The sequence below is a fragment of the Notothenia rossii genome (assembly GCF_949606895.1).
Source record: "Notothenia rossii genome assembly, chromosome: 10".
In the NCBI taxonomy this organism is placed as follows: Eukaryota; Metazoa; Chordata; class Actinopteri; order Perciformes; family Nototheniidae; genus Notothenia; species Notothenia rossii.
Genome location: NC_136908.1, coordinates 23,320,265 through 23,331,612, shown reverse-complemented (window position 1 = coordinate 23,331,612; position 11,348 = coordinate 23,320,265). Strand labels below are relative to the sequence as shown.

The window sequence follows — 11,348 nt, the reverse complement described above, 5'->3', positions numbered from 1 at the left end:
TTGATCAATCTGTAATCTGCAAAATTGAAGTGTCTTCAATTTAGGATTATATTTACGCTTAATTAAATATTAAATCAAAAGACTATGGCATGATAATCCGTGTATCAACCGTCTAATTGTTTTTCTCTATTAGACACGTAAACGGAAGACCGTCTGAGAGGCGTTTTTGCTTTTTGCTTTTTGCCTTACTAAATGGTCAAATGGTCATTGGAGCGAGGGGCGGGGCGAAACTCACGGAAGAGATTTCAAAACAAAAGCACTCGTTTGCTTGGAACGGTGATAATGTTAAGGGAAACAAGCTGAATTTAGCGATCACAACGAAAACGGCCAAGACACATATTGAGCCCAGAAAATGGATGTTATTAAGGACTGTAAATATAATAAGCCTCTGTCTAAAATGGACAACATTGTTAGGAGATGTAAACTATACAGCGATTATGCACTGCGGTCAACGCAGCCGCCTCTCCACTTCGTTTTTTCAAATCAGCTGCTCTTCTTTCCTGCTATATTTGACGAGTGATACAAATATGTTTTACCACAAGTTCTTAAGAAAACTGACACTGTTGGACTCGGTTCTAGTTTGACTTCTACCAGAAATAAAATGAAGTACTTTTGCTGTGTACTTTGTGAGTAATCCTCTGTCAAAGTCCCCTCCTTAGTACATAATGTATGTTTTTCTGCTATTGATGAATGATACAAATATATTGTTACCATTATTTCTTAATGAAATTGATACTGTTTGACTTGTATTAGCCTACTACTTACAATACATTGAAGTACTTTTACTGTGTATATTTTTTAGGAATCCTCTGTCAAAGTCCCCTGCTGAGAACAAAATCAAGCCATTTCTGCTAAGTTTGATGAGGGAATTATTTTTTGTTGCCATTAGTTCTTCATGAGATTGATCCTGTTGGACTCAGTACTAGTGAAATTACCCCCACAAGTACTATGAAGTACTTACTGTGTACTGTTCCAGTACTCCTCTGTCAATGTCCCCTCATGAGAACAAGAATGCATGTTTCTCTGCTATTTTGAATAAGCGTTAAAAAAAATCTTTCTTCATGAGACTGATATTGTTGGACAGAGTATTTTAAGAGGATGGTAGACTGCACACTGACACACTCTGTTACTCTTGTTGGCCTCTTATGATGCTGCTGTCTTTTAATATATGATTATTTCTCTGCTCCTAGTTCATTCCTCGCAGATTCTTCCATCAGTCCCAGTCATCGCATGTCAGTCAATAGAGCTTTGAAAAATGTGTCCAATTCAACTAAATGTTTTTTTTGTGAGTGAAGGCCAGAGCTAAATTATAGATTGTTTGATTGTGTAACTACAAGGTGAGAGAAAATAAATCCACATCCTCCTATGAAACGTATTTTATTTCCTTTTCCATGTTATACTTATGCTTACTTGCATTAGAACATTTGCATGTTGAATATCTTCCCAGCCTCAAGGAAATACAATAAAAATAAATGGATTAATAATTTTTTTTAAATGATAAAAATGTATAAATTAATAATATTGTGAGCAAACATTTCAAATTTAAATATGAAATGAAAAATAAGTTTACTTTTGAAATGATTTCTCACAAAAACCTTTCTAAATTATAGTAAATTATTAAAAAATGGTTTGGTATACGTTTTTCTGCCTAAAATAGTTGAAGTTAAACGTAAACTATATCAAACACCACCACATGCATGGAAATTAACCCATTTTTGCCCACTATTTAAATTGACTTTGGTTAGTTAATACAAAATATTAATATGATATATATATATATACATACTAGGGTGTAACTTTGGTTTGAGAAGTGGGGGGGGGACACAAAACAGGGGGTCCTGCGCAATGAAACATTGTTCTCTATTTAATTCCATTTCCTGCCTTTCTACAAATAGGGACTATGGTGTTAACTAATCCAAGAAAAATGTGTAGTGTATATAATGAGTGTGCAAACTATCCATGAACCTGTTTTATTTGTGATGACCTCACATCCTATAGGGGGGTCCGAGGGCATGCACCTCCGGTAAGATTTTTTTCTATAAATTGAAGTTAAAGCATCAATTTGGTGCACAAATTAAGAGATTTATAGATACAACTCTCAACACTCATGAAACAAAACTGTATATATTTCAATACTCCAAAAACCATTAGAATATGCTCAGAACCAATAACACATCATTGATATACTCCTCTCTCCTATCTTTATCTTACCTAGTCTGCATTCTTTCTTTTTATTTATGCATATTTTACTAATCACTTCCCATTCAAACTGTGTTTTTTATTTTTTACTGATATTGGAATTATTTTTTAACTTATTTTGAAAGACTATATTAAATAGATGGAAATATTTGTTTAGACCAAACCGTTTGAGACCCACTGAGATAACTAAAGTTTATAATCACTCATTGAGTCCTTTACCTCCCTGAGCTGACGTTATCTCAGCCTCTCAGTCCGACAGGAGAGGACTCTCCCTCTCCTTATTGTTGAAACAGCTTCTAATCTCCGTTAGCTCCGAGCTAGCACCAGATACTAACAACAACCCCTGTAACTCTCTCTGTCTCTCTCTGTCTCTCTCTGTCTCTATCTCTCTGTCTCTCTCTCTCTGTCTCTCTCTCTCACACAAACTGCGCTCCTGCCACACACACACAGACGCTCCTCCGTGACGATGACCACTTGCGTAAAAAAAAACACATTTGAAAAGTGGGGGGGACACAAACTGGATTTTGAAAAGTGTGGGGGACATGCCCCCCCTGTCCCCAGTGGAAATTACGCCCATGTATATATATATAGCATATAATTGATGCAGTCTTTCTGAACACTTTTTAAAAAAAAATACTGCAAATGAAGAATATTTAAAATGTTCTACAAAGACAGTGCCTTAACTTACAGCAATTGAAAAGATTTTTGAAAGTATACATTCTTCATGGGCTTTAATGGCTCTCTAGTAAAGGGTGTTTTATAATTGCTTGTATTATCCTCAGATAGTGGTTTGTTTAAATAACTACTGACATTTTAAAATATTGCAAAAAAGGCATACAGTATATAACCTGGACGGCTTAACCAGTGTGTATTTTTTCAAGCACCACAAGATTCAGAATTTATCAAGTACAATTCTGGGCCAATGATTGTGTCATTTCTCCAAACACATACAGTAAAAATGCCTGTTTGGAAGCCTTAAAATGGTGCAGGAAAAGGACTTTACATTGTATTATACTTAAAGACAGGGCTATTCAGTTAAGAGAAGAGAAAAAAGGAAAGGAAATTGTTATAATGGGTCTTGTAACATGAATGCAGACATAATATGAGGTCTTTGGCGCTCAGACATTAGAGGGGTCATTTTGTGATCATGGGGCATCACCCTTACATCATCAGGACAATGTCATATGGAGTCAGACACTGGAAGTGTGCTGGAGGCATTGACTGGGACTGATGGAAGGATGAGGCTGATGAGACTGAAGAATCTGCGAGGTATGAACTAGCGGCGGAGGAATAATTATATATTAAAAGACAGCAGCACCATAAGAGGGCAACAATAGTGACAGAGTGTGTCAGTGTGCAGTCTACCATCCTCTTAAAAATACTCTGTCCAACAATATCAGTCTCATGAAGAAAGGTTTTTTAACGCTTATTCAAAATAGCAGAGAAACATGCATTCTTGTTCTCAGGAGGGGACATTGACAGAGGATTGTTGGAAAAGTACACAGTAAGTACTTCATAGTACTTGTGGGGGTAGTTTCAGTAGTACTGAGTCCAACAGGATCAATCTCACGAAGAACTAATGGCAACAAAAAAGAATTCCCTCATCAAACTTAGCAGAAGTGGCTTGATTTTGTTCTCAGCAGGGGACTTTGACAGAGTATTTCTCAAAAAGTACACAGTAAAAGTACTTCAATGTATTGTAAGTAGTAGGCTAACTAATACAAAGTCAAACAGTATCAATTTCATTAAGAACTAATGGTAAAATTATATTTATATCACTCATCAAAGATAGCAGAAAAACATGCATTATGTACTAAGGAGGGGACTTTGACAGAGGATTACTCACAAATTAAGTACACAGTAAAAGTACTTCATTTTATTTCTGGTAGAAGTCAAACTAGAACCGATTCCAACAGAGTCAGTTTTCTTAAGAACTTGTGGTAACAAATATGTGTATCACTCGTCAAATATAGCAGGAATAATGAAGAGCAGCTGATTTGAAAAAACAAAGTGGAGAGACGGCTGAGTGACCGCAGTGCAGAACCGCTGTAGGGAGAGTGGGGTAAGTAGTGCCAATTTTTACTTAAAGTGCCTTTAAAGCAAGGGGATTACAGTAATGCCTCCAACTAAAATATGTACATATAGTTTAGGATGTTGTGTATCCCTGGGAACAATCACTTCGGATCCTAAATAAACTGTTTGAGAAATATAGCTTTAGAAAAAAAAGTGGTTTTGTGGCACAACTTGCCCCCGGTGCGGGGTAAGTTGTGCCATTAGAGACAATACACTGGGGTAAATTGTGCCATTGATAATTGAAGTAAAACAGATCATTTTAATCTCACAAACAATAATGCTATATAAAAGCAAGACAAATTCAATACAAAATTATTTATTTAATGTTTATTTAAAGTTTTAACAACATCAAAGGCCACTTTTCTATAACAAGGCCTATGAACACCTAACGTCCTACTTGTCCAATGCTGCAGGGAAATATGAACTTCTGTTCCCTTCTGGCTGTACCACCAAGTTTTGTGGTGTGGCCAATTTGCTTAAACAAGGCCTAGCGCCACATGAACACATACTCAGAACAAAATTAAAATTCCAAAATGAGCACCTAATCATCTGCAAATCATCTGCATCTGAATCTCTTCACAGATTCGGCCTACTACTGAACATCCCACTTGTCAATGCTGCGGGGGAATGTGGACTTATACTCCCTTCTGGCTGTACCACCAAGTTTTTGTGGTGTGGGTAGTTTCTTGAGCACATCACCTCTAGGGATGACTCCTTCATCATTCTCTCTAAATGTGAAGATGGGCTTTCCATCAACAGACCTCTTACAACTTTGCTTCAGAAACTTTGCACTGATCTCGTTACCTTCAACATTCTCCACCAATCCAACATAGTTATAGGATTTTGATTTTTTACCTGCAAACTTCACAATGACAAAGTCACCAGCAGACAGATCCTTGTCACCATCATCATCATCACTCTGGACATCTGAACTCTCATAATGAGTGGCATCGCTAAGTGGAATCGGAAAGTCACTCTCTTCTGAGCTACTGGAGAGCACTTTCTTTTTGGGCTTGGTTGGTTTTGACCCTTTCAGAGACCCCTTCTTATTTCCACTCCTTTTCTTCTTTTCAGCCCGTTCCTTTTCTCTGCTGTGTGTCTTCTCCAGGCCATCTTCTGCCTCATCATCGGTGGTGGAGCTTTCTTCTGAGCTACTGTACACAGCTGTTTTTTTCTTGGTTTTAGTTTGATTTGCAGCTTTCAGAGCCCTTTTCTTCTCTCTTTCATTCTTTTTCTTTTCCTGTTCAGCCTTTTTATCTTCTTTTTCTTTGTGAGCCTTCTCCAACTCCATCTTCTCAGGTGTGTCGGTCACGATTCTTGTTTTCACTTTCTTTCTTACAAATTGTTTTTTTCTTTCTGTGGCTTTTGGCAAGGGAAGAATGACTTCTGGAGACACATAACCCAAGTGAGCAGAAGAACCAGATTTGTCACTTGATAAGTGCTCGGGATTTCTCAGAGTGGCAGGTGGCTCTCCTGGGTCTGGATCTGCTTCAAAGAAAGGAAAGGAAAGGAACTTTATTGTCATTGAACACAGGGAACAACAAGATTACGTGCCACTATGCGCACCGCCACTATTGGCCTACTAGACTTTTTTTTAAAATACCTGTGACATGTGTTGGCTCATGAGATGGTCCAGGCAGGTGAGCAGATGCACTGGTGGAGGGCTCTTCTCCAGGCAGGTCAGCAGTGGCACTGGGTTCATCTTCTGGATTTGCCCTGTCTGTCACCATTGATGGTGCATAGTCTTCTTCCGGGAAGATGTCCCTGTTGAAAGGGTATATGCCTGTTGCTCTGAAACCTGAGGTTATGTTTGTTGGTGACATTGCAGAGAGGAACGCTTGCTTCACAAGTTCCGAGACCTCATAGATCGATACGGTTCGCCCAGGATGTGATCGCATCCACCCATCTATCGCTCGGTTATAGTAGGTTTTGAGTGGTCCATAGACAGTTTTGTCTAATGGTTGCAAGCGGTGTGAGGTGTGAGGTGGCAGGGTGAGCATAATGACCCCATTCTCTTTAGCAATTGTCACTGACTTGAGTGAGATGTGAGACTCATGGTTGTCCAGAATGAGCAGGACTGGGTGATCGGTGGAGCAGTTGGTGTGGCGGATGAAGTGCTTCAGGAAGATGAGGAAGGCGTCTTCATTCATCTATCCAGACTTTGTACAATGACCAATGGAACCTGCTGGTGATCCATTGAGGAGGCTGTCCTTGAAGCGGACACGCGGGAAAATGAACATGAGTGGGACTGCATTTCCAGTGGCGTTTACTGCACAGGCCACAGTGACGAGCTCTCCTCTTTCAGCAGATGTTACTGAACCCACTTGTTTCTTCCCTTTCTCTGTGACAACCTGCTTGGGTGTCTGCACTGTCGTCACACCAGTTTCATCCATGTTGTACATCATGTGTGGAGGGAAGCTGTACCTGAAATAAAATAAAAGGTAGTGCTGATGATCAGAGACGTTTAAAGCAGTTTTAACATACTTGAATGTGGTTGTGTGTGTAAATGTCAACTCTGCTGCCGAGGACAGAAGACCCTCTAGAGATGCTGTACCCTCTCGCCAGGCTGCCAGGCTACCTAGACACGGTGTGGGAGGGTGGGTGTGTGTGTGTGAGAGAGAGAGAGAGTGTGTGTGTGTGTGTGTGTGTGTGTGTGTGTGTGTGTGTGTGTGTGTGTGTGTGTGTGTGTGTGTGTGTGTGTGTGTGTGTGTGTGTGTGTGTGTGTGAGAAAGAGAGAGGGGGGGGGGGCTCGGAGTGTTCATGTGATCATATCAGCATGTCAAAGCCAGATGATTATTAAGTTACCTGTCCATCACTTTAGAGAGGTTATCAAAGAACTCCCCCACGTTGTGCTTATTAAAGGCAGTAGCTCTTCCAAGAGAGGTTGCTTCAGGAACGCGGCATGCCAAATGGTAGCGTGCTTTAAAGGCGTTGAACCAATCAGGTCCTAGAAAAGGTTAAAAGTTTATCAGCACATTGCAGTTTACATTCAGATAAGTTGAAGCTATCCGCTCCAAATAACTATCCAATAGCCTATACTTGATCTAACCTGCTTTTTCGTCTCTGGTCCAGCTGGCAGACATGTCAATGCCATTTCTTTGTGCGTACTCAAAAGCCAGTTCACGGCATTTCATGACACCTATGCCATGAAACATTGCTGCTAGTGTCTTAATATGGTCAGCCAGCTCTTTCTCCATGTTCTCATTGAAGACTCGTTTGGCGACTGCTGTTCTTTCATAGCCTGGCTTTGTTACTTCTTTTTATGGTCATCCTGCAGATCTTCATCTCCTTTCCAACCTGACGTATGGTCTTCCCCTGTTGCACCTCTTTCACTGCTCTTTCCAACTCCTCAAGAGGAGTTGAAACCCTGTCTGTCTTCCTTTTGTATTTGCGTGGCATGATGGATTTTGGTCTAAAATTAAGAATGTCACATAGTTTTAGTGATCAAATGTAAGAATACAATGTACAAGAACAATAAAATACAATAAAGTAATATATAGTAAATAATCATAAGTTGGGCCACTGGCACAACTTACCCCAGGCCCTTTGGCACAAATTACCCCAAGCCCACCATTTTGAAAAAAAATGCATCCCCCAGCTGTTTTGAGCTAGCATCATGCTAACTGTATAGACTCATGGTGTAGCTTACTAAAGCACTAAAACATGTGTGAACTGTTTTCAAAGTTCTCTAAATTGTTCAAACACAGCAATCAAAAAACCTTGATCATAGAAATTTGACTTTGGAGGGCAAAAAAATGTTTTTTGAACTTAAATGTACTTACCTCTCAAGCCATGTGTCTCTCTTCTTTGCAGGATGATTGAAATGGATGCCTCTTCAAAAATATGTGGTCACATGACCAACTTCTTCTATGGTTTTCTAGATAACAGGGGTGGCACTACTTGCCCCTTGGCACAAATTACCCCACTCTCCCGGGGAGAGTGGGGTAAGTAGTGCCAATTTTTACTAAAAGTGCCTTTAAAGCAAGGGGATTACAGTAATGCCTCCAACTAAAATATGTACATATAGTTTAGGATGTTGTGCATCCCTGGGAACAATCACTTCGGATCTTAAATAAACTGTTTGAGAAATATAGCTTTAGAAAAAAAAGTGGTTTTGTGGCACAACTTGCCCCCGGTGCGGGGTAAGTTGTGCCATTAGAGACAATACACTGGGGTAAATTGTGCCATTGATAATTGAAGTAAAACAGATCATTTTAATCTCACAAACAATAATGCTATATAAAAGCAAGACAAATTCAATACAAAATTATTTATTTAATGTTTATTTAAAGTTGTAACAACATCAAAGGCCACTTTTCTATAACAAGGCCTATGAACACTTAACATCCTACTTGTCCAATGCTGCAGGGAAATATAAACTTCTGTTCCCTTCTGGCTGTACCACCAAGTTTTGTGGTGTGGCCAATTTGCTTAAACAAGGCCTAGCGCCACATGAACACATACTCAGAACAAAATTACAATTCCAAAACGAGCACCTAATCATCTGCAAATCATCTGCATCTGAATCTCTTCACAGATTCGGCCTACTACTGAACATCCCACTTGTCAATGCTGCAGAGGAATGTGGACTTATACTCCCTTCTGGCTGTACCACCAAGTTTTTGTGGTGTGGGTAGTTTCTTGAGCACATCACCTCTAGGGATGACTCCTTCATCATTCTCTCTAAATGTGAAGATGGGGTTTCCATCAACAGACCTCTTACAACTTTGCTTCAGAAGCTTTGCACTGATCTCGTAACCTTCAACATTCTCCACCAATCCAACATAGTTATAGGATTTGGATTTTTTACCTGCAAACTTCACAATAACAAAGTCACCAGCAGACAGATCCTTGTCACCATCATCATCATCACTCTGGACATCTGAACTCTCATAATGAGTGGCATCGCTAAGTGGAATCGGAAAGTCACTCTCTTCTGAGCTACTGGAGAGCACTTTCTCTTTGGGCTTGGTTGGTTTTGACCCTTTCAGAGCCCCCTTCTTATTTCCACTCCTTTTCTTCTTTTCAGCCCGTTCCTTTTCTCTGCTGTGTGTCTACTCCAGGCCATCTTCTGCCTCATCATTGGTGTTGGAGCTTTCTTCTGAGCTACTGTACACAGCTGTTTTTTTCTTGGTTTTGGTTTGATTTGCAGCTTTCAGAGCCCTTTTCTTCTCTCTTTCATTCTTTTTCTTTTCCTGTTCAGCCTTTTTATCTTCTTTTTCTTTGTGAGCCTTCTCCAGCTCCATCTTCTCAGGTGTGTCGGTCACGATTCTTGTTTTCACTTTCTTTCTTAAAATTTTTTTTTTCTTTATGTGGCTTTTGGCAAGGGAAGAATATGTATGGTTTTCCCCTGTTGCACCTCTTTCACTGCTCTTTCCAACTCCTCAAGAGGAGTTGAAACCCTGTCTGTCTTCCTTTTGTATTTGCGTGGCATGATGGATTTTGGTCTAAAATTAAGAATGTCACATAGTTTTAGTGATCAAATGTAAGAATACAATGTACAATAACAATAAAATACAATAAAGTAATATATAGTAAATAATCACAAGTTTGGGTAACAACTTACCCCAGGCCCTTTGGCACAAATTACCCCAAGCCCACCATTTTGAAAAAAATGCATCCCCCAGCTGTTTTGAGCTAGCATCATGCTAACTGTATAGACTCATGGTGTAGCTTACTAAAGCACTAAAACATGTCTGAACTGTTTTCAAAGTTCTCTAAATTGTTCAAACACAGCAATCAAAAAACCTTGATCATAGAAATTTTACTTTGGAGGGCAAAAAAATTGTTTTTTGAACTTAAATGTGCTTACCTCTCAAGCCATGTGTCTCTCTTCTTTGCAGGATGATTGAAATGGATGCCTCTTCAAAAATATGTGGTCACATGACCAACTTCTTCTATGGTTTTCTAGATAACAGGGGTGGCACTACTTGCCCCTTGGCACAAATTACCCCACTCTCCCCTATAGTTTAAATCTCCTAACGATGTTGTCCATTTTAGACAGAGGCTTATTATATTTACAGCCCTCAATAACATTCATTTTCTGGGCTCAATATATGTCTTGGCCGTTTTCGTTGTGATCGCTAAATTCCCCTTGTTTATAATAATCACCGGTCCTTCAGCAGGATACTGTAGTGATTCAAAGTGTGATTTTAGCAAACGAGTGCTTTTGTTTTGAAATCACTTCCGTGAGTTTCGCCCCGCCCCTCGCTCCAATGACCATTTGACCATTTAGTAAGGTAAAAAGCAAAAACGCCTCACAGACGGTCTTCCGTTTACGTGTCTAATAAATAAAAACAATTGTACGGTAGATACACGGATTCATGATAACATAATTACATTACTTAAACCATCAATCCTTATATCATTTCAAAATCTGAAAGGGAAAAGTTAAACAATTCTCAAAATGTTTAAAAATATGAAAATGAAGGGTTAGGCAAATATTCAAAGACTTTTGTAAAAACCTGGAAAAGAAGGATTACACATTCCTAAAACTTTAATTCATACATTTGTAAATGCTAAAACTGATCCGTACCAAATTAACTAAATTAATTAGTCTTATTAGCCATACTTACCTGAACATCTATTTATGGTACTTGGAACGGGTTCTTCTGTTTTTATCTAATGTTGAATATAGAATATACATTTCTTTAAATTATACCTCTCTAATTTGAGTATCAAATATGCTACATAATTGTTATATGAAACATTATAAATGTTTGTTACGGGCCAAAATTAATCTAGTAGGCTACTTATAATACTTGTAATAATTTTAGGTCTGTCTGTCTGTGCATGGCTAATACATTAAAGAGTAATGTTAATATCATGCTATATTTGAATAATATAGTGTAGGACCATACCTATATAAGGCATATTTATACTTTTTATTTTTCAAAATACCAAACAGATCATGCATTCTAGCCATTCCTCATTTCGCTCAATTTAACACTGTCTTGCATGGGCTGATTCTGTGAGAACAGCACCATCTACAGACCTGGCATATGTACTACAGCGTCTCCAGCGCTTTGGAACGCCAATGTCCGTGGCTGTCTCCTCCTGATTCCTGGAGTTGGCCC

General features: G+C 39.0%; 1 protein-coding gene across 4 annotated transcripts; it reads right to left on the bottom strand.

The window, feature by feature from the left end:
* Positions 1 to 4,584: 4,584 nt before the first annotated feature.
* LOC307020975 (uncharacterized protein) lies at positions 4,585 to 10,443 on the bottom strand. Of its 4 annotated transcripts, XM_079652665.1 has the most exons (6): positions 10,085 to 10,443; positions 8,055 to 9,719; positions 7,322 to 7,684; positions 7,078 to 7,219; positions 5,876 to 6,696; positions 4,585 to 5,760 (listed from the first exon to the last, which is right to left on the bottom strand). In XM_079652665.1, the coding sequence occupies exons 5-6, from the start codon at positions 6,420 to 6,422 to the stop codon at positions 4,865 to 4,867; spliced, it is 1,443 nt and encodes a 480-aa protein (XP_079508791.1). In that variant the 5' UTR covers positions 6,423 to 6,696; positions 7,078 to 7,219; positions 7,322 to 7,684; positions 8,055 to 9,719; positions 10,085 to 10,443; the 3' UTR covers positions 4,585 to 4,864. The 4 variants fall into 4 exon arrangements, with proteins under 4 accessions (XP_079508791.1, XP_079508794.1, XP_079508792.1 ...); XM_079652668.1 differs by having other exon boundaries at positions 4,585 to 5,757; positions 7,078 to 7,684; XM_079652666.1 differs by lacking the exon at positions 7,322 to 7,684.
* Positions 10,444 to 11,348: the final 905 nt, after the last annotated feature.

What these genes read in the sequence shown, in the direction of transcription:
- LOC307020975 (XM_079652665.1), bottom strand. Translation starts at nt 6,422, where the DNA reads ATGAATGAAGACGCCTTCCTCATCTTCCTGAAGCACTTCATCCGCCAC. An exon ending in TGAGCCAACACATGTCACAG is followed by an intron (nt 5,761 to 5,875) that starts GTATTTTAAAAA and finishes CTTTCTTTGAAG; the next exon opens with CAGATCCAGACCCAGGAGAG.